At 43.1% G+C, this 27,123-nt stretch overlaps 1 protein-coding gene across 22 annotated transcripts in view; it reads left to right on the forward strand.

Moving 5' to 3' along the window:
* Positions 1-27,123, forward strand: part of MAGI1 (membrane associated guanylate kinase, WW and PDZ domain containing 1) — a 355,911-nt gene that overhangs the window by 280,221 nt on the left and 48,567 nt on the right. For 9 of the 22 annotated variants that reach the window (XM_040593740.1, XM_040593741.1, XM_040593739.1 and 6 more), the window contains exons 6-12: positions 3,201-3,283; positions 6,536-6,574; positions 11,124-11,181; positions 13,513-13,601; positions 14,601-14,693; positions 18,412-18,594; positions 19,685-20,305. In XM_040593740.1, coding sequence (XP_040449674.1) covers positions 3,201-3,283; positions 6,536-6,574; positions 11,124-11,181; positions 13,513-13,601; positions 14,601-14,693; positions 18,412-18,594; positions 19,685-20,305 — 1,166 coding nt within the window. The remainder of the gene's footprint in view (positions 1-3,200; positions 3,284-6,535; positions 6,575-11,123; positions 11,182-13,512; positions 13,602-14,600; positions 14,694-18,411; positions 18,595-19,684; positions 20,306-27,123) is intronic. The other 13 variants (XM_040593748.1, XM_040593743.1, XM_040593745.1 and 10 more) reach the window with 5 other exon arrangements.

Below are 27,123 nucleotides of genomic sequence, written 5' to 3' on the forward strand. Positions count from 1 at the left end.
GTTTCTGGAGCCTGCCTCTGCGCATAATGCAGCAGGGAGAATTCCTGCATCAGGTGCCGGGGGGGCGGTGGCAGAGCCAGGGAATGGACTCTGTGTGTTGACCTCTTGTCAGAGCAAATGGGCCAGATGTGTTAATAAGCTCCAGTGTTTTGCAGAAGGCATAGCTCAGTGCCGAGTAGGCACAGTAAGTCTGGAAAAGCAGTACCTCGTGCTCTGCTGTCTTTGCCTAAGAGCTGAGAGCTGTCAGCAGTTTTATGAAGATATTGATTTTTTTTCATGCCATAAATAATAGTCTCTAATGATACTCATCTAGATTTATTGAGATAGGAGTAACTTATAAAATGGGACCCGTTAGTGGAAGGTATTTCTTGCACAGAGTTTAGCTAGACATTAAAATTCAATTAGCTTTTGCAACTCAAGCCCGTAGCTGCCTAAGTAGAGGAGCGGGGTGAGGAATTGATTTTGGATTTGATGGTCTGTTTAATATGGTCTTGGAAACTGATATCCTCTGTCTGCGTACCAGAAGCCAGTGGCCACTTAGCACAGAAGAACCTCCTCTGCTGAAGCCCCTTCTGGTACTCCATAGAGTTACGCTGGAGTAGGCCAGTAAGGGAGCAGTCCTGCTCCATCGGCAGGAGAGGGGACTTTTGGACAGGGCCAAGGGAAGGTTTATCAGAGCAGGTTTCCCTTTGGCTGCAGTGGCAAGGGAACCCATCAGAGGAGACTGCCAGAAGATCTGAGGAGCTGGGGGGACTGAGAGCGCTGCAACAGCTCTTCACCAGCTGGGAGACAGCTGCTGTAAAAAAGCCCATTTTCCAGTTACTCCAAGAGGCTCCACCAACACCCTAGTATAAGCCAAAATCTAGAAGGCACAATGCAAATTCTCATCAGCTGCATATCAGATGAAACAGAAGTGTGTTCGTTATCCCAAACAGTATTCTGCCCCTCATTATGTCCTCAGGGTGCCTCATTCTTTGACGTACTTGCTCGCTTTAATGTATGTAACACAGGCTGAGTAATAGTCCATGGAGCCTGCCGTTTTCTTCCCTGGAGAAGGACAGATCGTGAGCACAAAATGCTGCCCAAGAAGACAGTTACTCCCTTTTTTGTCCCTACATGGGCCCCTGCTGTCCTTCCTTACAGGTGCTTTAGCCAGGGGTTTTGCTGCAGCCACCAGTTCCCCCAAAACCCATCCCCACGGCTGCTGTATTCTGTGTGTGTGTGCATTCTCTTAGCAGTGCAGGACTGTAGCACCTTAAATAATTTGTTAGACCTTTTGCAGGGGAATCATATACGTGGTGGAAAAACGTAGCCTGCATACACAACTATCTGTCTGACGTGAAAATCTGGTAGCACACCAACTGCTTCCTTCCCTGCAGTGCAGATTGACCATTTTGAGGATACATACGCATAGGGAGTGATTTTGTGCAAGAATGTGTTGGTGTGGATGCAGCACTGAATGACTGCAGTTCTATTAATTCTGAGGACACCCTGAGCCTAGAAACAATTTAGTTTGATTTGTATCAAATTAAGAGAGCAAGCTAATGAGCTGTGTGGACCCAAGCTGGCTCAGATGTCAGTATCATCATCTACAGCGCTTTGGGTTATCCAGTCAGGGTGCTGAAGGGAACAGTGGGAACGTCTGAGATGCTTGCACAGAACCAGCACAGGTCCAGTGGGGCCAGAGCTGTGTCGGATAACCAATCCTGATGGCTTGTAGCTGAAGCAATTTGGCTCTTGAGATATGTTTCTCTGGTGCTTTAATTGGGGTTTTCATTACCCAAAGTATCCCAGCTTCTCATTACCCTGCACGTAGATGTATGCATGTTGCAGGTTCAATACAATCCTGCCTTTCCGAGTGTGTGATCTGAAAGGTGTTTAGCTATATATTTCATGCCTCAACAAACTACACTATTGTGAGCCTTTGGTTAGCAAGACAAAGTTGCAAAAAATATGCAAATGTTCTCTTGCTCTCCTCCCACCGCCCTCTTTCTCAGCTAGAGTACAGACTTGCTTATTTATAAGTTGACAGAACCCCTCTGCTTTATTGCTGTTAATTTGCCTGACTTGCTGAATTTCTGCCGTTCATTTTTCTAGTTGGCGATTAATTGCTCTAAAGCATACAAAAGGACTGAACACATTTGCTGATCCTGCATTGGGAGGGCTGGGTAGTAGGATGTGTAAAGCAAGGACCTTTTATTTACACACTTTGATTCTAGGAGCAGGGCAGTCCCCTCTTCTTGCAGTAAAATACAAGTTTGCTGTTCAGCTGTTAATTCCTCAGGGATCATAGCCCTCATTACAGCATCTCCAGCTTCATGTGGCTATTGTGAGGTTAAGGTTAAGTTTGTAAACCTCTCTGAAACCTTGAAGGAGAAGTAAATAGCATTACTATGGTATTGAAACTTAAAACTGCTAAGCAGTGTTAAAGGCTAAGCTAGGTACGTGATACCTGAGAGACTGGAAAGGTATCTTTGCAGGTTATGTCTAAGGTGACATCAGGTTGTAGAAGAGACATTATATTACAAGATTGTCTGCATATGCAAACAAAATGATGGGAGAAAATAATGTCTAGAAAAATGTATTTTAAGCCTGTTTGCTATGCAGCCTTCACCACTGGGACTGGCATCACGATACTGTCAGGGGACTTGTAGAAAGGAAAAGTTGAAAGTAAAGCTGTTCAACTTCCATCAAAGGCTTTGACAGAACATTTTTATTTGTGTAATTAAAAAGTTTTCCACTGGAAATTTTGTTTTTGACTAATGCTTGGGTCAAATCTAGACAAATGTCAAAGGTCTTTTGTAGGAACAAAGACCACTACATGATTTAGGGAGGAAGGGAAACTTCTCCCTATTCATCAGGAGGAAAATGGCTCAGAGACAGCTCCTGGAATTAAGAAACAAACCACCAAAGACAAAAGTTTGGAAATTAGTATTATAATACTGCAGTTTTCATATGCGTCCTTCCAGTCAGGAATACTGATTTCTGTATTTTTGCTTTTCACCTTTGTGTTTTCAATGCTGTGATTCTTGTGATTTGGTAGACTAGTTTGCAAAACATCAAATTGTAATGCTGTTTCTTCTGGAGCAAAAGTATGCCTTCAGGGCTGTTGAATAATAAAGAGGATGTATACTTTTATGTCACTGATACTTCAGCTCTGCTTTATTAACAAAGGTCATATTTCCATTTTTGGTTCCCAGCCATAACACAAAAACAACATCTTGGCTAGATCCACGGTGCCTGAACAAACAGCAGAAGCCTCTAGAAGAATGTGAAGATGATGGTAAGAAACTGAAAGTAATGAAGTAATAGCGTACTTGGTACATTTCTGGTGGCTTTCTTCCTTTCCTTTTCCCCTTTCCAATAACCTGTGTTCAGAAATACTTAAAAAAAAAAATGTTCATTAGTAAGTGCATAGAGACAACATCCGTTACGTTGTTGTAAAATCACTGTCTGTGTATGTAAAATAGCCATTGAGATGGCAGATCATTTAATAAACATCAAAGAGGTGCTAGAAGAGGCCTCTGGTTTTTGCAAAGGCATTTAAACAGTCACTGATGCTGAACAAGACTCAAAGCTTTCTAACGTGTTGGCTCCTTGGATCGCTGTGTAGGAGGAAAGCGACTGAGTCTCTACGTGCTCCATTGTGTTATGCTTCAACCACCTGCTTTACATGAATTGAGTTATGTTGTTAGTTCCTTGTTTGAGCAGAAATAACTCCATTGCTTTGCTTCTGCTGTTAAATTCTGACAGTCCACTTAGTGCTATGATTACTGAAAACAAATCCCGTTTGGAAGTGTAGTTTTGCATCTAAAAATTTACACTGATCTAATTTTGTATTCCTTGAGATGTTGGAAATGCAAGCCACTGTCCAATTTAGAGCAACCAAATGCAGGACTGTTAAAGGAGGTTCTTTCTCAGCATCCTTTAAGAGATGCTGGAATAAAAAGGGAATCACAATGAAAATAACTTAAACGGTTGGGAAAACCTGTGTGGAAATTTTGGTCTACTGACCAGGAAAGGTGATGGTATTCTGATGCATGATTTTGGCTAACACAGTGCTATCGTGGTAGACGTACCTTAAAAAGTGAAGGGTTTGCTTTGTCAGAGTTGATGCTGTCCTTGTAAAATTAGTTTTCATAATATGATCAACATCCTACTGGTGTGAGTCGGCTCAATAAGAATTATGATATTATTTCAGAAAATAATCAACTCAGTCCCTTTCTACTGGTAGATTCAAATCTGGCCTCTAGAACTGCTGTTACTATTTTTGCACATGCAGTTTTTCAACCTCTACTTCCTTTCGCGTGTGAGATTTTACAGGATGTGAGAATTTGTTGCTTGTGCAACCTTTGCTGCCACGATAAAGCAGGTCCCCAGCTTCCCAGTGCACAAGGCAGCATGCCCCCAGACCACGAGGATGTGCAAAGCCCAGGCAGAAACCCAGCATACCAAGCTGGCGCCTGCTTCAGGTGCTTAGCAACTGGCGTCGTCTGTCAAGGAGCGAGCGGGATGAGCTGGATTAATGCAGGCCTTGCTCTGCACCTAAAAATGGATATGTCAGTGTGCAATCAGAACTGGAACAAAATTAAACAACAGCATATGCAGGCCAAGCTCCCTCCTCCTTGCAGTGAAGCGTTGCGGGCAATTTAAAGAGGAGGTTGCTGAGTCTCAGCATCAGCTTTCCTATTTCAGAGGGTGGTTTTCCCTGAAGTACAACTTCTGTCCTGGCGTTCTCTACCAGCAAGACTCCCACTGCGTCGCTAGCCCCAGTGATGCCCACAAGCAGCACGTGCTGCTGTGGGTCATCGTGCCCCGCGCTGTGCTCTGAGCCCGGGAAGGGAGCAGGGGACGGGAGGAGTCAACAACGGGTGGCTGAGCTCCGCTGGGAAACAGGTTTAAGTCTCCTCACAGAAGGGAAAGTCTTTCTCTCATCCTCTTAGCAATTACAAAGCAAACATTAGAATAATTTATTTTTATTGGGATTAGAAACATACAGCTGGTATTTTTGCATTTAATTAAGTTCATAATTTTGCAGACTAGTGGCATTTTTGTTTATCAGGTCCTTCAAATCAGCTGATTTCATCTTCCCCCCACCCCTTCACTTCATTCACTAAGTTGCTCATTAATGAATATTTTTAACATTCAGTAGCTAAAGCAGTTATTTCATAGGTACAGCAGTGCATGCACTGCACTGTTTTGCTTGGCTGCTCTGATCTTACTTTGCACATAAGAATAATTACATTTCAGAGAACAACGTGAGGAGAAAGAAGAGAGAAGGTTATTTTTACTGCATCATGGAAGCTGGACATGCTTGGCAAGGGTCATAGTGGGGTGTATTTCCACTGAAATCAGTGGGACTCCTCCTCTGTTTTGTTTGAGGGATGTGTTTGTGTGTGAGTTTTCAGGCTTGATCCCATTCTGTTTGTGGTTTTTATAAATGTTAGGTGTCGTTTCAGATTTATTTGGGTGCAGTTGCCTTGTGCTTTTTCTTCATCAGGATGTGTGTCCCTAACAAGTTTTTGGTCGTTTCCAGTTGTTTGGGCAATCAAAGGAAATTGCAATTTGTATTTCACGCTAATTGGTAGAATATATTGCAAACAGGTTGTGGAAGTGTTGGGGTTTTTTAGGTGTCCAAATTTTCAAAATCAATGCTGTGACACTATATTTTCTGTTTGCTTCTATCATTCATTTACGTGGCTTATGCTTTACTGTATTAGGTCCAAAATTGTTTTTACCATCTTTGTTCTGGTTTTGTCATCATCTTTCATTTTCAGACTGCATTATTATTATTTATAGGCTAAGCAATACTTTAATCATCTGTGTCACTGGTAACTTATGAATATGGAGCAGATAATGATAAATGGAGCAACAGTGAATATTGATGGCTTTGTGTCTTTGAAAAATTATGTGATCTTTGTCCCAGGTGTCCCACTAAAACTGGTGCATTCCTGTATATGCCGCACCAGTGCATCTGGATTACGGTGGGGGTCTGTTCCTCCAGTTAAACAAGGCACTTAACTTCATGTCTATCTTAAATCATCTGAGTAGTTACAGTGAAGTCAATTGGACCTTGTATGCATGCAAATTTAGCAAATGAAAACCTTGCTACATTAGTTCTTATTTAGATGCATGGTTTTCCTCTTGGATTTCTTCATTAGTATTCTGGTCTGGCCTTCTGATAGATCCCTGTGTCTACAGAATGGATTGCAAAGGTTGGACTGTACAGACCTGAGGGAGAAGCTTCACTACAGTGAGAACAGCACAAATGTATTACTTTGCCATATCAAACTGTGGCGTGGAAGTAGTCAATTGATACAGATATTTTGAGAATACAACAACCACTTCTTTCATTATCCACATCAGATCCATCAATATTCTGATCACTAAAGTGTGATAAATGGAAAGCTGGGGCTCAGTCTGCAGAAAATTAGCGCTAGTTCTGCTGTTTGCTGTAGGGAATTTCTTGCTTGGTGCTGGTATCTGAAATTTTCTTTTAATTTTTTCTGTCTCATTTACTGCTCTTCCCTTGGAGAAGAAGGGGTACACACGGAGGAACTGGACAGTGAACTAGGTAAATCATCCATCTCTTGTTTTGATGTTTGACTTCAACTGCACTGTTTTAAGCCTTTAATTACTTACTTTCTCCTTTGTATCATTTTGCATCTTTCAGTTTTTTTATTTCAACAAGCCTAGGTTATCAGCAAAAATTCCCTAGCAGACAAAGCATTAATTTTCCCCCACCTTCACATCTACAGTGTTTTTCGTACTGGTTCAGAGTGTGAAGAATGCTGGGGGGGGCCTTAATATCTTGCAAAGTTTGTTCAGAGCTGCTTCCTCCTGGACCCTGCAGAAGTCAGGGGCTTTTCCATTGACATCACTGGCTCCAGGAAAAAGCATGTAGATGCCAGAGTTGGAATCAAGTAGCTAATGATGCTTTTTCATCAGGCAAGAGAAGCAATGTGTGATTTAGAAAGTTTAAGTATTACATAGGATGCTTCTGCTGAGCTTGTGAATGAAACAGCTGAAAATTTTGCCTCAGTAGGTGATTTTATAAACAGATGATTTTCAATGATGTGGTACGCTTTTTTTTGCTGCATCTTTCTGTGAAGAATGCTGTCTTGATATCTAATCTCAGCGGTGCTCGTTCTGTTTATACTGATGGTAGAGGTAGTTGTTATTTCTGTTCAGCTATGCTCTAGTGCACTTGGAAAGCTGAAAGGCATAAGAGGCTGCATAGGATTTTATTTCCACTAGGTCTATTATTGCTTTTAAAAAGGACTGTATTTACAGTTTATAGTTCTGTGTACTGAAGGATTGTATTACCAGAGAATTAACCTCTGGTTTCTGTAATGACTTGCAAGCAAGTGTATTCTGCTTCCTGTTTGTGATTGGTAAGGCACCAGCAGCCAGCAGCTATTGAGTGAACTTTTAATACTATTCCAGCAACTGTTCTTCTGTATAATATGCCTGGAATAATGTTGGAGGCCTAACTTCTTTTAGTACAAGAATTTGAAAAAGATGACAATTTAAAGAATGATGCAGTCACTTTAGTGGTACATTAGCATTATGCGCAGCTCATACAAATAATCAGCAGGAGACCAAGTAACATCCGAAGCAGGTGGATGCGCACGAACAACCTGCAAAGATTTCTCATGAAGGTCTTCACAAAGGGTGGCTTAGAATAAGAGAGAGGTTTTAAAAAAGCAATTTTAGAGGCAATAATGAAATGGAAATGTTCCCTTCTTTCAGTCTGATTATCGGGATCTAGTGCAAGAGAAGAGCTCAAAAACCAGATGCAGGGAAACTAATTAATGGATAAGCCTGACCCCAGTTCAGCAGGCACTAACATACACAAGTGTTTTGCTCGAACATCATGAGATGTTCCCTTTGTTTTAGATAAACTTTACTGAGGTCACAGCCCCTTGATATGCTATTGAGATTTCCAAATATTGCAATGCAAAGACAACATTTTCAAGTGGCTCAGTTACAGCAGCGTTAGGGAGGGGGCGTGAGAACATACGGCCGGTTCCCTAAACCGTACTTGTGGTTAGCGTAACCTGGTTGGCACCAGATGTTTACCCCCTTAGCTTATCAACAGGTTCTGTTCTAAATAGAAGAAAATTAAAACTTGAAGCATTGGCACAACTTCTTGTTTTCCAAAGAGGTGGGTTGAATGTGGAGTAATAGATCACGTCTTTTTAACAGAGGTTGTACACAAGGACACCGAAATTTAACCTTTAGAGCAGACTTTGACATACACTTGGATGGATCCTCCTGGCTTGACAGGGAGCAGCAAGAGCTGAGTATACCGAAGCAGTCATCTCCAGCTCCTTTATATGATGCATTGGTGCAGCTAAAATACCTCGTGGTTGGATAAGTTCTTTTTTACGAATCTGTCCATCCCCTCTGTAGAGTAGGATAGTAAACAAGGGCATCTCAGTAGGAAACCGTATTTATCCGAGGCTTAAAAGTGTAAAATTGGATACTTGTCCATTGAATTTACCTACTGACAAATACTCTGAGACTGCAGTGTGCTGCATGGATGTTCTAAAATTAAAACCATATGGCTCGCTTAGGCTCCTAATGATGCAGTATGTTTTTGGAAATCTCATATTTGTGATAAAATCTAATGCTCTGGGTCATCTTCAGTTTGGCAGGAGAGGTAGAGAAGAGAGATCAATAATTTAAAGCCTCTAAGAAGCTAGACCGTGCAACATGACTATGGACAATATTGCCTTTTGCTTTAGAGAACTTTCAGAGGCTTTTAGAAGTTGGAAAGCACATCTACCTCATCAATAAGTAATGTGTTGAAAGCTGCAGTTTTGTGTATTGTTACTTCCTAAAATATAGAGCTGTGTTCCTTAAATGGAAAGCTGCAGAGATAGAAAACTGGTAACATTTTGGCACAATCCCATTTTGGGGGTTAGGAAAATGCTGGTTTTCTGACCTTCTGTGAAAATTCTTTAAATGAAATGAAAAAATAAAATTTAATACCGAAACCTTTTGTGAACCAAAGAGAAGCAAACATTTTTTTGTTTAAACTTTAAAAATAGAAAACACTTAGTAGTCCAAAATAGACAAAAGATATTTAGCCAGGAAATTTGTGGAAAACTCATTTTAAGGCATCTGAGCATTACTTCTCCCTTCCCTCATTTGCTTTTTATTTTTCTTCCACCCCTAGCTTGGTCTCTTTATCATTCTATTTTTACCATAGTGCAATGAATTAAATGGCTGCCACAACTTGTGATTTACCTGATTGCGTGCGAGGTCTTCATTTAATTGCACTGAAGCTTTTTTAGCCTGTTCCACAGTTTTTTCACCATATGGGACTCCTTTGCAAACCAGAGAGTTCCCTTTGCAAAAAGACTTCCAAGATCAGCCTCTAGCTTTCTAACTTTTTCTCAGATATACTTGCAGGGTGTAAAGGAATATCTGTTTCTGAAGTGTTCATTTCAAATCACTCTGTTGATAAAATTGTGGAGTATTTTTATGCCCCAAAGTCAGCACTGGCTTGCATTTAATTGCTTATGTCTCAAGGAATCCAAAGATGTTAAACCCACTAAGGATAAAATAATGGTAAGAACGGAAAACCTACCTTATATCTACAAATAAGGGACATGTGGAGCAAAACCCATGAAAATTGATTTTTTCTGATCTCCAGCCAGTTCTTAACACAAACATAAACTTTGAATAATTAGTCCATGTGTGTTTGTATAGATTCTGTTCGTCTCCAGTCTGGAGATATTTCTGTCCTTATGGCAACATAGTTGAAAGTCTATAAATGCAGAACTAGATAGTTACATTTATTCTAATTAATGGACCATTGTTAATTTTATTGGCTCAGCAATTGATGCCATTAATGAAAAGAAATCTTTGCATTTGATAATAAACAAATATAGATTATTTACTACCAGTCTTGTCAATATAGTGATAAATTTTGAGGAATTATTTTGCATGGGGTATTTGACATGTGCTATGTCTTGTGTTATCTGACAATGGATTTTGTTGATTTTTTTTTTTAAATGAATGTGCAGAGTCTCTGATGGGCAGTCTGTGGGACCACACTTGCACTGTCCATAGCATGGTTGAGTCTTCTTTTGAGTTGATTCACAGTATTACACAAACACACAACTCTCTACTGTTAATAGGATGATTATTTTGGTGCTCACAGCCAACGGCAACATTGTGTTTAAATGAGTGGGACAAGGATCAGGCCCTTAAGTAATACAGTCAGCTTTAACAGCCCTCAGTTGGATGCTGAAGTGGTTTTATTACGTTCACTAATTATAGTTAAAGTACTATGTGCAGTCTAGAAAATCAACAGGAACAAAAGTGGATACATTTCCAAATGTTAATTTCATCTTTAGAACTGTTTTTTGTTAATTATGCTAATTAAAAAAGGAAATCTCTGTTACATGTGATTATGACAATATGTGGTTTTACATTAAGTGCTACGCAGTGAAATACATCTGTGTGTGCCCGCCCCACTTGGGTGGATTCCATATGCTGGGCATTTACATTAAATTCACTTTGTCCCGTTTCAAGATGCGCTTATGTGTTGGGCTCACGGCTGAGCAAGTTAACGTAAATCCCTCAGAAAGGACTCAAAACCCCCTTTTTTCAGCAGTGGTGAGCATAAATGGCTGAGCCCTGGTACAGGAGGAGATGGTGACCTCTCGTTCGTGTGCTAAGATTGGTTTTCATAATCTTGCTTGTCTTTGTAGATGGGTGTTAAAATGCCTCTGGCCTGTTGCCTGCATCAAATTCCACTGCAGTGCTCCATCCGCAGCCGCTCTGCCCATGATGGTGAAATCAGTAGGGTATTAGAAGCACTCCCAGAAAGGCAATTTATTGATCATTTGTTCATTTAATGCAAAAAGCAAATCTAAAATTGACTGGCATGGGCATCTTCCCACAGATTTACTAACAGAGCACTGGTAGCATATGCTGTGATGTTGGTGCTGCGCCACGCCAGCCTCTAAAAGGAGGCTGTGATAGTTCTGAAAAGTGTTTGAAGCAAAGTCTGAGCTACTGATGAGTTTTGCACGCTGAGCAGGAGCAGCTACCTGTCAGAAAAAAGACTGCATTGGAGGCTTCAGTAATGCTTTTTCTATTTCCAGAGTTGCCTGCTGGTTGGGAGAAAATTGAGGATCCCGTATATGGTGTCTACTATGTAGAGTAAGTGCTGCTCTCCGGTTCTGGTGTAGCTGTTGGGTGGAGAAAGGCTTTCCTCTGCAGCGGTCTGTGTGCTTTGTTGGTAGTATCTCATACTGAGGAGGAGGAGACCCTGGCCCCTTACAGGCTATGGGATGCTGTAGGGGCGGGGGGGGGGCGGGGGCAGGGGGCAGCCCTGCCTTGCCTTGCCATTCCCCATCCTCTGGTGGGCTCTGGCAGCAGCACCCTGGGGTGGGAGTGGGCTCCAGGGAGACGGGAGCACCGTGGGAGGGGGTTGAGCTCCAGAGGTAGCTAGTTCAGGGAAGACAGGAGCACCCCAGGGTTGGGGCGTGCAGGAGCCCCAGCACCTCACAAAATATTTTTATTCCGACATTAACAAGTGTGCAATTGACTGAGCCCCATCCCCTTCATAGAGTGCTATGATCAAAATGCGAGTGTGCAAAAACAGGCCACCAATTTATTACCAGTCGGAAGACACTGAAAAGGAGGAATGGGTGAGCCTGCGTAACCAAGCAGCCACAGCAGAGGTTCTTGCATCAGGCTGTGTTGTTGTGAAATGAATTACAGGTTTAATGGAACTCTCTCCACAATTAGAACAGCTTCTTCTTTATCGAGATGTCAGATCACTCCCTTGGGAAACTAGAGATCTGAGTTTTGTTTCATCACTGACCCCATAAAATGAATTTTTAATTATGTGTATACTCCTGTCTAGTAGGATGGCTTGTGATAGCCCTCAGAATAGATGTGGAATACAGTTTCTGTCTGCTTTGGCTCATTTCTGACCCTACCATCTGTGCCTAGGGAAACAAGGTTATCAAACTGTGTAATTAAGGCTTGACATTTATTTACTAAAGACATCAAGAATATTTTTCAGCTATTAAATGCCATGCCAAGAGGCCATTACAGCATTTTTTCCTGTCACTTTGCATATACATTCCTGTTAGTATTGTGGCACTCCTTAGTGATGAAATTAAATAGAGAAGTAACAACAATGACACATAAGTTTATTTTACTTACTATCTGTAAGCTAGCAAAATGGTTATAATTTGAGCATTTGTCTCTGTCCCTTCTAATTCAGGCAATCTATTATTATATAATAGATTTTATTGGGAAACAACTGTGTCATGAAAAAGTTGATATAATTTTTAAAGTAGTTGTAATTTTTTCTTTCTGAAGATACCTTGAAATGGGAAGTATTTTACAGAACTCGTTAACTTGTTTTACTTGATTAATTAAATATTTTCCCAGTGATTTAATACTGATCTTTAGCAGAAAAAACCTCTCAACATAACTGTCTAGAGTGCTTCTATCATAATTACTTCAAAAAAGCAGTTTTTTGTTCATTTGTTTGTTTAGGGTTTTTAATAAAGATGTGTGGGACAAGAGACAATACCGTTAAGAACTTGCTATTTTAAACTTTGTTCTAGATACAGAGATGGGCTTTAAGCTAATGGAATTTTCTAAGATCTACCTGCTTCTCTGCTGTAGCAAAATCACTATTGAAAAATGCAATTTTTATTACTGAAAATCATTATTGAAAAATGGCTTTTGGAACAGCTGATGAGCCACTCATCTCGGCTGCAGCCATCAGCTGCAGGGAGTCCCCAGACCTGCCCCACTTCCCTGGCACCTGTGGATGGTGCTCGTGGTTTGGTTCCATAACATGGTTAATCCTCTGCAGAGTGTGGTGCTTGTCTGCCGTGGTTGTGGCTGGGCTGCTTGCTTTTCAAGAAGTACAGCTGAAGTTTCACCAAAGGCTGGTTTCCACTGGGACTGTTTGCTGGTGGCTGATTCTGAATATATTTTGATCCATTTGGAGCCCAGCTTTTCAGCTCATGGTCTGCATTCCGGCAGATATTTTTAAGACACCCTGTTAATAGTGTGCATTGATCAGATGGCTGACAGATGTTACCAGTTGTGGGGGTTTGATTTGTTTTTTGTTGTTGGTTGTTGATTTTTTTAACTTTAGTGAACCAGGGAATGACTGCACCTCTTGGAATCTGTTTAAAGTAGGGACGCTATAAGCCTGTCTTTTAAAATGCAATCAGACAGAGCGCCTTTTCTGCTTTAATCTCATTTTTCACAGATAGATCACTACTGTAATGTATTTGAAGGAATTAGCCATTTCTTCCTCGAGACATCATACCCATACTGGAATCCACTTGTTTTCCTAAATATGCTTTTTGGCATGACTAGGTGAGCCTTGCTCCACATACACTACTGTTGGGTATATTTGGTATTTTACTCCTTTCCTCAGAGGAGTTTCGTGCGTGGCTATCGTTCCCGCTTGTCACATAAAGGGTTTCCTAATTTATTGCTCTTTTTCATCTCCAGCCACATCAACCGGAAGACACAGTATGAAAACCCAGTTCTTGAAGCAAAGAGGAAGAAGCAGCTTGAGCAACAGCAACAGCCACCAGAAGGTTGGCACCACCGAGGGCATGATGGTTGGGGTTTCCATGAGGGAACGTGGTCTCCTTCACCTTGGCAGCACCATGCCAATGTGTTTGTCCCTCCTTGTGTGGCCTTAGTATTTTAAGGCAAAATGATGCGCACGGGAAAAGTTGCATATGCCCATCACATAAGATGCAGCAAAGAAAACCTAAACCGTATAACCACCTAAACATAGTTGGGTTTACCCCTGTTAAAGTCCTTTATTTCTGGAAAGTTTCTAGGCTTCCCAGATACAATTCACACACATGTTTTCTTCTTTAATCTGCTCCATTAAATTACTCACTGTAACTGGTGTTCCAGTCGCACTGGAAGGGGATGAGGAGTGTGCATTTACACGTGCACTACAGAAACCCCGCTGCATGAGAGACTTTCTGAATGTTGTGAAGCTCTAACATCTGAAGTAAATTCATTATTTTAAAACAATATTTTTTTCCTTTTCTTCCCCCACCCCCCTTTATTTTGCTTTTTTGTTTTTTTCTTTCTTTAAATGCAGCCCAACTGCAGTGAGAGGCCTGTGGCATATGGGTTTGTTTTAGTACCTTTGTACCTGTCAGACTAAGTTATTTCAGAACTGTTATTATCCACAGGGAAAATAATTTAGCCTTCAGCATTCTTCCTGCAGCCCCGTTTCCTGCAACACCAGCTCTTCTACATAGATGCCATGAGTGCCACAGGGAATAGGTAGCATATAAATGACAAGGACATGTAGATGCAAATCAAGTCCCAAGTTTGAGTGTAAGGTAGGGTGTCCCAGCTGATGGATCACTTGATCTGGACATAGAGAGTCCTCCAAAACTGGGTTTTTGGACATCCCATTCATTTTATTCCCTCTGTCCATGACTCTGTTTCCTCTCTTGCCGTGCTTCTCATGCCTCCTCTGCTTGAACCCACACTCCCAGTGTGTGTACGTGCAGGAGCTCATGGTGCTGTTGTGAAACGAGTAACATTTCCCTCTCTGCCCTCTCTAGAATGGACAGAGGAGTGTCCATCTCTCCCACCACCCGCTGCTCCAAACCATGTTTCAAACAACCAAGAGGCAGTTCGGGAAGCACCAGTGCAAGGTAACAACCTTGTTAAACCAGTTGTAAAAGTGCAACCAGGATATTTTTTTTTTTCCCGAGAATGGAATTCCCTCAGCCACCAGCAAAGGGAGTATTTCCATGACTAGTGTCTCACCCCAGGGCACATGCGTGCTTGTCTGAATTCCCATAGATTTTGAGACTAGTTTTGAGACCACAGTTGTTGCCAAATTCAAGAGGCAAATGAGATTGCCTGCATCAAAAAAAAGATTGTGACTGTTCTCTGTGTAGCATTCCAAGTCTTTAAAAAGGCATGGTGAAATCATGAGTTAAAACATTGGTGGGGTTTGCCAGCAATGGTGGTGGATGCAAGTGCAAGTAGGAGACCCTTTTCTACAGAGCTGTCTAGATATGCAAGCATCGGACTTTCACACCTTCTAAATTCTACTGAGTTTAGAATGTGACTCTCGTAGTAAGATCTAGTGCAGAGATTTCTCTCTGTTCTTGTAGGTCAACTTTCCCTCCCAAAAAGCTGCACAAGATCTCACCCTGTTGCACTGTGATTAAGACACAGACATGCATTAACATGGTCATTTTTTAGTTGAAGAGCCACAGCCAATGTAACTCCATGTCTGCATTTGTGGGCAGGTAGAACTTCAAGGTAAAGTAGTTTGAGAGCCCTGGAAAATGGACAGCCTGTTTGGGAGCTGTGATGTGCATAAGTTGTTGGTGCTGTTCGGCAGGACCTTGGTTTTGGAGAGCTTGGGTGTCTTAGTTGTATTTGTGACATCTGAGCAGCCCAGGTTCTGGTATTGCCATAAATGAATCTGCAACTTTATGTATTTTCCTTTTTTTCTGTGTTTTGAATCCAAATGAAAATTGGGGGTGGTGGGGTGGTGGTGGTGGTGGTGTAGGAGCTAGGGGAAACACCAGAAGAGGGAGATCCTCTGCTATTTGGAGAGCTTTGCAGAGCTACCGGGCTTCCACGCCGAATCTGACTTTCTATAATAACAGAAGGCAAAGAGGCACAAACTCCTGGGTGATGTTAGGGGCAAATTACATCTGATTTCTGAAAATTCTGATTTGAACCTCCTCAGGGAGGCTCTGCGTGAGGAGGTAATGATAATAGGTCCAAATACCATGGACCTACTTTGAAGTTGTACATATGTTCAAGTACTTCGGGCTATTATAGCCTTATTTATTAGTGTCAATGATCTGTGCATGGCCAACTGCTCACAGACCAGTTGCTTGTCTTAACTAACTAACCAGACAGGACACGGATCATTCCTGAGTTTGCAGCATGAGCCGAAACGCTGCCAGATCAGGTTGCCAGCCAGGGCAGAGATTTCCACTTGTACCTTGTTGCAGTACAAGTGCTCTCTGGTTACAGGTGGTTGTAAGTAGGCTTCATCTGAATTGCACAGTAAGTGAATGGCATTGCCCTGGTCTGCAGGAGCCAGAGCCTGGGGATGGTGAGAGAGGGGGAATGTGGCTGGAGCACATTGTCCTGACAGAGCTTGGAGCAGCTCGGGGAAGGCTGGCCCCAGGAGCTGGGAAATATTCCCATGCTCTGCAGTCAGCCGTGGTCTCCGAAGGCCAGTGTGGGAGGGGTGCTGCTGTCCCAGGCAGCCTCTCCTGCCACGAAGAGCCAGGGAGTGCCCTCTGCTGCAGGTGGTGGCAGGTCAGCCCTTCCAAAACAGATGTGCAAAATTTAACAGTATCCAAAGCCCCCAGCGGATTTCCGAGGGGTATTAGAGTATATTAGAGTAATCTAGACTTGCAGCAAGGAAAAATGTGGGAGGTCAGTGGGTGGTACCCTGACCACCAGGCATCTGGGATTAGGTATGTCATCAGAGTGCCCCAAAAATGCTGGTCTTCCTCGGGGAGACATCTGTGAAAGCCACCTCTGCCTTTTACGCTGTCAGGCTGAAGCAAGGGCTGCCCAAGCATCTGTGCACAGCAATGCAAAGGACCCGTCACGCAGGGGATGATGTTAGAAGCCTCACTCGGCTCTCCACTGCCTCCACTGAAATTGTGCAGCAACAGGAGAGCATAAGCCTGTCTCAGCACCACTCTGAGCGACATGTCCTGGTACTGATGACTCCTCCTTTCTTCCATTCCTTCCTCTTCCTTTCTCAGCGCTGCTCCCTCTTCTCTCGCTCCCCGTTTGCAGAGCTATTTCCTATCCTCCCACCCTATGCCCAGGGGTTTCCATCTATCCCACTGATGGCACTGCTGGTGAGGACATGGGCACAAGGACCCCTTCTTGTGCCTCTGGCACCACTCTCCCAACTGGGATTTTGTAGATACACACACTGAAGATGTGATCCCCTCCGGAATGCTGTAGGTGGGACACACAGCCTGTGGTGCTGCTATCCTGTTACTGCAGGGCACGTTCCCCCTGTATTTGTAGGCAGATGCCAGCAAGCTGTGCTCATTCTGCTTGTCTTTTGAACCAGAAACCAGCACAGGACCAAGCCACGCTGCACGCTGCCTCCAAGCTGTGTTTGTTACCTGAGACATGGAATTGTACTTTGATAGTCAGAGCTTTTTTGCAGCTTGGGGTCTGAGCAGAGCATCTGCCAACGATGTGCAGGATTGCTGTGTTCCTGTGCTACCTTTCAAAGGCAGAAGACTGCAAGTCCTTACACTGCCCCCTCATGAATAATCTTCAAATAGACTATTTTTTTCCCCGGTCAAAGGCTTACAAGTCTCAAATCCCCTCACTCTCCCTCAAGGTCTCCTTTCTGAACAGAGGCCCAGGGCAATGCTGCCAAAGTTTTTGAAATAACGCCAGCTCTCCTGACTGCGATACACAGTGCTGATCCTGGAGCTGTCACCAGAGGGCTTAGTGGCACACTCTTTTCCCCTTTAAGCATTAAAAGCAATTAAAAGTGCAAAGGTGTTTAGTGTTGGCACTGTGAAGTACAGCAACCATGACTCCTTTTCCAAGCCTGTGCAACGCGCTTTGCAAGGATGACATTTTGCCTTTGGAGCACCTCGTTCCCTCTTAACCATGCTCCCGGAGAGCGTTAACAGCCCTCCAGCACAGCTGCTCTGGTCCCGGGCCGCTCTTTGATCCGTACTTCACAACTGCAGTGTTTCATCCACAACAAGCTCCTTGCAGAAAGGAAAGAGGAAAGACTTCAAACGGTGTCTGAAGAACAACATCAGCATCCTCCCCTTTTTCACGGGAGGAGGTCACAGGGTGGTAGTGATGTGGGGGGCGGGGGGCTATATAGCTCAAGGGTTATGCGGTGTCTTGCCAGAGCTCAGAAGTTGCTTGTTGCTTGGTGGGTTGGGAGAAAGCCAAGTGGTGCAAAAGCATGATGATAGTCCTTGCTGCAGACTCCTCCTGTTAGGAGGCATTTGTGCTACCCCTGTCATGTGCTTCCTGGGGTGGATATAACCACCTCAGGACAGAGATGAGACATATATCTAAGCCAGCGTTGCCAGCTTTAATATATTCTGTTCTTTCAAGCAGCACGTTTTCCCCTTTGTAGCCTTGGGGCTTTGGTGTGCACAACCACAGCTCATAAAGTGCCAAGTAATAGGGTTTTTGCTCACTCCTTTTTACTGCATGGTTGCGTCCAAGGAGCTGGGTGGAGCGCGGTGAGGTGAGAGGATGCTGAAGCGCAGTCCTGTCCCAGCACACCGCTGCGTTTGTCTGTGTACTTGTTAGAACAGGGAGGGGGAGAGGAAAACCAGATCAAACGCTCTTGCCTGCCTGTTTATAGATTTTTCCAAACTTCCTACACAGGAAAACCTTTTTTTACACGAAACCCTTCTGAGTTGAAAGGAAAGTTCATCCACACCAAGCTAAGGAAAAGCAGCAGGGGTTTTGGCTTCACTGTTGTCGGAGGGGATGAGCCAGATGAATTTCTCCAAATCAAAAGTTTGGTGCTTGATGGCCCCGCAGCGCTGGATGGCAAAATGGAAACAGGTACTGATGCTTTATATCAAAATCACCACCACCGCTTTGGTTTGTGTTTTTACAGTTGTTTTTATGTACAGTTCATAAAAGACTGTAGTCTTCATCCCCTTTTTGGAGAGAGGCATTCAGCTTTTCCATCAGCAAGTAGGGGAGTGAGATACATTGGGGGATATGTTCAAAATCTTACAGCAAGGCACTTTATGTGTTGGAATTTCACCTTGGTGTAAAAATACTCAGCTGGGTCTCTGCCAGCTCCTGCTCTCTCCATGCTGACCTGTGGAGAGGAGCCAGCAGGTGTGGGGTCCCACATCAGACCACAGGTTACTGCTCCCTGCTGTGACGATGGCTTGCCTTATGTTTTGTAGGGCTGCATCACTGGCTGTTTTGTGTATCTGCCATGCTGCTCACCCCCTCTCCCAAGCTGCTTCGAGGGAATGGGCGGAGGAATGGGCTAGTTTGCATTTCCCGATGTGGAGACACCAAGGGTTGATTTTTTTTGCCAGAGATCAGGCCCAGTACAATGAAATCCTGTTAAGATTCACCTGAGGTCACAACTCCTCACTTGCAGGTGGAGCATCACAACATTAAACATCCCTGTGTTGCAGCCCCAGTGTTAAAAAACGAGTCATAACTTACCTAATATTTCAGGGTAAAGTATGTCTGAGACACAACACATGGCACCATATTTGAGCAGTTGGTATCTGACACCTTTTGTTGTAGCTCTTACATGCTCCCAGTTTTGTTTCTGTCATATATCAGTATAGCACAGCGTATAACAGTGAGAGCTGGACTTTGAAATAGCTGTTAAACGGGCCATATACCATCATTTGAATTTATTAATTTTTTGCATGAGCCAATTCCATTTTCACTTTCAAAAACGTTCATGTACATAAAAGCTTTATGCAGCAGATCCATTGTGTACAGAGAGTTCTTGCCTGCCCACGTGTCACCACTCCTTTTCCTTGCAAAGGTACTTAAGTGCTGCTATTTATGAGCGGTACCTGTGGATGCGGTAGATCAGCTCGCAGGCTTTAGTCCTTCACCTTGCCAGGGTGCACAAAACGTATGTGTTTGGAATATCTGTCTGTGTCCTCTGCAGGGGACGTCATAGTCAGTGTGAACGATACCTGCGTGCTGGGGCACACTCATGCTCAAGTGGTGAAAATCTTCCAGTCCATCCCCATCGGTGCCAGCGTGGACCTCGAACTGTGCCGAGGCTACCCCCTGCCCTTCGATCCCGATGATCCCAACACAAGCCTGGTTACTTCCGTGGCAATTTTGGACAAAGAGCCGATCATTGTGAACGGGCAGGAAAATTACGACTCCCCGGCAAGCCACAGTAGTAAAACAGGGAAGGTAAATGGCACAAAGGAAGCGAGACCCAGCAGCCCGGCTGAGGTCTCCTCCAACGGACCCCATGGTTACCCCAATGACACGGTCTCTTTGGCATCTTCAATAGCAACACAACCCGAACTCATAACTGTGCATATAGTGAAAGGGCCTATGGGCTTTGGGTTTACTATAGCAGACAGTCCTGGTGGGGGCGGCCAAAGAGTGAAACAAATCGTGGACAGTCCAAGGTGCCGTGGCCTGAAGGAGGGTGACCTTATAGTCGAAGTCAACAAGAAGAATGTGCAGAGCCTCACTCACAACCAGGTGGTGGATATGCTGATTGAATGTCCTAAGGGAAGCGAAGTCACGTTGCTGGTGCAGCGAGGAGGTAGGTTTTCCAAACTGCTTTAAAATACTTATTCTGGAAATTTTTAAAAAAATGCATGTCATGAAAGACCTGCTCTCCTACTGTAGAAATGGTTTATTTTATTTAGATTTCTAAAAATCTGTAGAAATGGTTTATGTCCTGAAGTGTAGGAACTGCCCCAAGCTGGCAGTCGTCAGGTCACACAGATGGTTAAAATAATTTACTGTTTGATGCTGTAAGTGTGTGGGGGGAATATCCACGTAGTTCCCATGCACACGTGTACTACACACGGCTTCTGGTAATGCACTAAAGGGCAGTATGGTTACACCGTGACTTACATAACGAACCCTGATCTCATGTTTGTTAAACTTAATTGTTTTAAATAGAACATGGACATTTCTTGAGCCGTTTCGGGAGATGGAAAAGGCTGGCAATACACTCTGTAATTTGCGGTGTCCAAAATCAGATATCTAATGACTCTTCACTGTGGAAGGTTATCAGTTGGGAGTGAAGGAGAGAATTTAAACTTCTCCAAGTTGTAAGCAATTGAAATGTTACTTCTGGGCATGTGTATTTGCTGTGCAATCAGGAACTGAGCCCATTTTTGGTTGCATTGCTGAGAGGCCACCAGCAGGTACAAAACCCACCCTACGGGGGGCAGTTTGTCTGCAGCCCACATGGGAGCACGGATGGTAGGTGACATGTCAGCGGGGTCAGTCCAGCCGCAGGAACTCCTCCCCGGCACAGAGTAAGTGTAAAGTAGCCTGAGGTAGCACACCCTGCCTCTAGCACACTTCAGTCTGTCAATTAAAATTCCTGGAAGAGTTAGCATCAAGTCTGCAGGGCAAGTCCAGGTCAGCTGCTGAGTGCCAAGTCAAGAGCAGAGGGGTCAGCTCTCCCCTCTGCCCTGGCGCTGGCAGCAGGGACCTGAGGGGGGCAAACCCCTGCCCCACGCTGCTGTTTTTACGGCCAAATCAGGCGTTGGTGCTCAGCACCTTGCAGGGATTAGCGTGCTGCAAAGGCAGAGTTAAGCTGACAAGCAGGTGCTGAACACAGCCCCCAGCCGGCCCTGGGAGCAGGATTTGATATAAAAGTACTTTTCTGATGCCTTTTCTAAAGTGTTTTGGTTGTAGTAAGTTAGCAACAAAAGCTGGTCCGTTTTAATGGGGGGCAGGTTGCTTCCTGAATTTACAAGTCTGGTTTGTTGTTTCTAAAGACCTATTTCAAAGAATTGAGGACATTGACTCTGCAATTAACAACAGCCCTGGAGAAAGCACTACCTTTCTTATACTCCTTCCTTTCCAAGTGCTACTGCGTTTTTCTATTTTGATAGTAAATTAAAAAATAGAGAACAGAATATATTAAGAATTCTCTTAATTTTCAAAGTGTGAGTTCCTTAAAGACTTTCAGTACTAGAGAGGTTTAAAAAATGCACTGCGTTCTCATGATTAATATATGTATTATGGAGAAAATATGGTTGGAAGAAAAATAGCAGCTATTATTAATCCTCCTGGTGAGCGCATATATACCTGGTAACACCATACATTAATTATTTGAATTGTCACTGACATTTAATAATCCTCCTTCGCCTTGAAGGCATAATGAAAAGATCCGATGAGGGAATAAAAGCATAGTTTTAATAAGATAGTAAATAGTTCCCTGGTAATCTTGCTGAATCTTTCTCTCTCTCTCTCTCTCTCTTTTTTAAAAATTTAATCTTGATACTAACTACATGTTGTGCATTTGCTGTCACCTTCATAGATACCGTATCAATCTCCTTGAACTGCCTCCCTCCCTCCCTCCTTCAAGATCCTGCCATTTCCATCTCAGCACAGAGCACTTGCAGTTCCAAATCTCATGTTTTTGTGGTACAGGACTCAGAAACTGTGGTGGCCCTGGATCCATGCTTAGTCATTGAAACATGGGGTTTGTTCACATCCAGAAGGCTGGACCAAAAGGCGCTCCGGTTGTGGCACAGAAGCCAAGCGGAGTGCAGCCAGTAGTAGCCCCAGAACCAGTAAGGTTTTAAAGCTTGTAAGATGAAGTTGGCTAAAATGCACCCAGCACTCAGTGGTGCTGGCCTTGGGTCCTCTCTCCCATAACTTTACCTCGTGTTACCCCTGCAACGCCTTTTATTAGAAGTACTATCCCTAGACGAGGTGCTGCTAATTATTGTGGTCCGATTACAGAAACATATTTGGTTCCAGTGTCTGATAAGCTCCTTCGGGGCTCTTGGAGCAGTTCTTTAGCTTCCCTGTCAGTTGTCCTTTCCTCCTCCTCCCTCTGGTGTCCAGTGAAGAAAATGCGCAGATGCTGTCAGGCATCCTTGCATTAGCCTAACATTTGCATTCAGTCAGGCTTTGCATGAAGCATCCCTGCAACACTAAGGCTGGTGTTCAGAGCTGTCGAAAGGATTTGTCAGAAGTGATTACTAATCAGGCAGAAAAATACCAGAAAGGGATGTGTAATATATGGGAAAAGCTCTGCCTGCTCCAAGCTGCTGGTACATTCCCAACAACAAGGTTTATTGTTAAAATGCAAACCCACAGCCACTGAGAGCAGCCTGTAAAATATTTACCGCAAAGTGTATTCAGCTGAAGCGTTGGCTTGTGGGTGCGGGCGAATCCTGCCGTTGCCTTTGAGTGAGGAACAGAAGGATGGTTTCAGGAGGGATGAAGCTGAAATGCCCCCTCTGTGTGCTCAGCTTGCTCACGTGTCACCTGAAAATCGTCTGCAGGACTTGTACAAGATTGCAGCAGGGCAATAAACACATTAAGAGGGGGATGATGTCGGGTCACTGAGATTTTGCTTTTCAGAGGCCTCACAGAAAACTTGCCTTATCTATGTTCTGATTTATTCATTTTTTAAATTTCCCCTCTCTAGGGCTTAATTATATTATTGCTGTTTTCCTTTTTCACCTATACGTAGCGCTGGATAAAACTCACTGAGCATATCCCATCATTTGCACTTCGGCACTCGAGGGGTACAGAAAGGATGAACTCGGAGCAGAAGCAGGGTGCAGAGGAGCTAACTGGGCTGGACACAAGAGCAGATTGGAAAAGCTGCTTTTACTTGGCAAAATGAAGGGACAGAGGGGACAAAATTATTTCTTGAACTATTAGGTAGGAGAGAAGATCCTTAAACCGAAGAGTTGGCTGAAGAACAACTGGGTGTTGTTCAGCTGTGAGTAATTTAAGCTGGGAATAAGAGCAAAGTGCCAACCCATTAGAGCCTGTAAGTCAAACTGGAGGAGGCATAGAGGCTTTGCTGTCTGAAGGTGAGGATCAGCAGGTCTGAAGGGGATATGACACGGTGCCTGCAACAGCAGAGGACATGTTTGATAACCCGGCAGGGCTGTTCAGGGGCTGTAAATTAAAAAATAGAGTAAACCAGTGCTACTGGTTTCAAAATGGAGAATTAAGCATATGTTTTTGTCCCTGCGCTGCACAATGTAATTACATATTTCAGTTATTTTAAAGAATTACTGTTAATAAGGCCACAAAAGGCACACCTTTATTTTCAATATTTGTAGCTGGAAAGATTCTTTTAACCTTGTACCTACTGAGTACATAAAGGACTTTTCTTAAAAAAAAAATCAAAAAAACCCACAACCAACCAAAACCTCAACCACAAAACAACCCAAAACAAAAAGGCAAAGAAAGAAGGTAATAATATTTGCCATTTAAAATCCATTTGTCATTGAACTCTTGTCTACACACAGTAATCCACTGAAATAAGCAGTTCTCAAATACTTCTCCATTCTGCGCAGATTCTATTCATAATAAAAGCAACATTTTGTCAGAATAATTTCCCTGCTTCCCAAGGGACTTTTGTTCTGGGAGTTTTGTCTGTGTTGGACAGGTGGGGGGCTCTTTCAGAACAAGTTATTCTGTAAAAACTACTGTGCTGTGTTTTTTGGAGTCACCAAGATCTAACATTTGTTTCAGTGAGCACATTTCTGTGTCCTATTGACGTGTTCTGTGAATTACCTCAGATTAAAGAGGATTATTTTTTTTCCCCTTTTTTTTAGGTCAGTCTTCAGTTCAGGTCATCCAAAAATTTTGTGATTAGTTTGTCTTCAGTTCCAAGAATTAAGCTGAGCAGTTTTCTTCCAGGTTTGAATGGACAGTTTCCCTTCAGAGCTTTCACAGTTAGCGCTGACCAGCATCTTTATTCACCGGAAGGTCGAAAATAGCATAAACCTTGAGCCTGATCTACGTAATCCCCTTGAAGATGTGTTTCCACTTTGCTCCAGATCAAAGTAAAAGCACGCAGGTGAAATGTCACTCACATGTTGTGTGCAAACCAGTGGAGTTTCTAAGAGGTTACTCTAGTGCCAAATTTGCATCGAACGGGGGGATGGAAATCCATCTTCTGAAAAATAAATGATTATATATTAGAGTTTTTAAACGAAATGTGTTTTATGGGAAAAAGAACCATGCAACACTTACCCGTCTAAATGCCTGTCAGTGGGCGCTTGAGTCTTGCCTCCATGTAAAAGCAAAGTCTATAGTAAATCCCTTGTTCATGGTTCAGTTGCATGAAGATGTTAGTGGGGAGCAGTGAGGGGGGTGGGAATGGGGGGAGGTCTGTGCCAGTACTGCTCCTTTCCTCCCTGACTCAGTGGTCTTAAGAAGGTCCTTGTGATACATAGAACCGCAACAAAGATTTGCAGCAATGGAACAAAAATACAAAGCTCTAAAGCAATAAACCTACCAAGTCTCCTTAGCTAGATGGACCTTCCCTTGCTGTTCCAGGGGTGCTTTTGGCATGTGAAGGTAATTAACACTTCTCTGGACTCCAACACTTCCCATGGAGAGGAGTTAATTCCTTCTTGTGCTGCAAGTGCGTGCTGGAGTCAACTGCTCTGGACTTGAAGGTGATTTCTGTAGCCTAAAATGGAAAGACATTTTTTTTTTCTCTCTCTGTTTACCTTGTGCCCATCCATTGAAACATCACATAGTAATATAAAGATACGTGTCTTTTTCTTTATGCTGCTTACTGCTGCTTCAGGCTCGTCCCCCCAGCCAAGGTACAAGATCCTGTAGGCACAGTAGGAAAACTTTACAAAAAATATAACAACTTATAACTGTAAGCACATTCTAACAGTATAATTGCAATCAGACTGCTCTTTGAGATCTGAAGTGTCAAAATACAATGCTCAGGCATAAATGAGCAGTGGCATTGAGCATTAAATATCTGAGCTGAGTGAAATCCATTACCACTGCAGGTTTCAGAGGATGTGTCCTCACTGCTCCCGCCTAGGTGTCTGTCCCACCACAAACACCTATTAGTCTGAATCTTATAAGCAAAAATACTTTCTACTTGTTTATCAAAATCCTGTTCCCCATGGAAATGAAATTTTCCCTTCCTGTCCTTACCAGAAGTGTTGGAAATGGATCCTTTAGTAGTAAGAGCCAAAAAAAAAAAAAAAAAAAGAAAAAGAGCAATATCTCACAGTGTTGGAATTAGAGTTCCTTTTCAGTTGCTATCCCTAATGATGTAAAACCATGGTAATTAGAGCTGCAATCAGCTATTCAGTGCAGACTTGAACTCTTTTGTACAAGACACTCACTTCTGTTTGCCCTTTAGGCTTTCAGCAAAGAGCAAGTTGAAAGTCATGCCACTTAAGCATCTAGCTGCCAGAAAATTTCAAACTGTCTTAGCAGCTGCTGAATTGGAGAAAAAGTGAGTCCAAACTGCATTTAGGACAAAAATCACAACCTGGGAATCATCTGACCGTTACCACAGAGCGCGTTTGCCTGTGCCAAAGCTTCTGGAAAAGGAAGAGAAATTCACCGTTTTCAGCAGCATTTTCGGTTCCTAATACAGAAGGAGCAGAGGTTTATACTGAGGTCTTTGTCCTCTGTTTGGATTCATAGGAGCCCCCCTGAACCCCACCTCAGAGCACAGAGCTGACAGTGCCAGTCATTGTGCATGCCACCTTTACGGCTGGTTTTCTTGCTCTACTCCCCAGCCCAGCGCATTGTGGCAGCATCTTCCCTCGGCCGGAGCAGGAGCAGATCCAGTTCCTCTCTGCCATCTGGTGTGCTCAACTGACCTCTACATTTTTTAAAAATCCCATTTCAAGTCACCTCTTTTTTCCTTGCCTTACCTTCTTCAACCACCACTAGCTACCGAAGCTCCCAGTACCTTCTACTCGGGTATCTGCATCAAACCTGTTTGTTGCATCTCTCGGCGATGGATGTGTCACTCAGTACAGGTTATTTGGAGCTGTCCATCCAGAAGTAACGGGTGGGGGGTATTTTTGATAGCTCATAGGCACCCCCCACTAGTGATTAATATATGTGTACTATATAATATAATAGTACATATATATCTACTATTATAGTATATTTTTAGATAATAAATTGTACTTTAAAAATCAGACTCATAGTATGCTTAAAGAAATATATGTCCACATGTAATACCAAGATTTATTTTTCAAGTTCATTCCTTTGTATTCCAAGTCTATTACTTTATAATTCCAGAATTATGGATTTCCTGATTAAATTGTGACTCTCATTTGGCATTTAAAAACCTGTCTTTTAATTGTTTCTTCTTGTTTATTTTTTACTATTTCCTTTAAAGAGGCTTGCCTGGGAAGAAGGGAATCAGATTAGTAAAGTTTGTAAGTTGGTCTACAAACTGCATTAGAAATGAAATGTTTTTAAGATGTTTTGCATGTTACTTTTCCATTTTCTGAAAACAGACAATCCTAGTAAAAACACATTGCTAAAACTTAGGGCTTAGGTGCAGGGAAGGAGCAGGTCTAGGGGAACCTTTAGTTGGGAGTCGCTGCATCTTTTTTTTCCAAACCACTGAGTCACTCTATTATT

This window comes from Falco naumanni, chromosome 4 (genome assembly GCF_017639655.2).
Source record: "Falco naumanni isolate bFalNau1 chromosome 4, bFalNau1.pat, whole genome shotgun sequence".
In the NCBI taxonomy this organism is placed as follows: Eukaryota; Metazoa; Chordata; class Aves; order Falconiformes; family Falconidae; genus Falco; species Falco naumanni.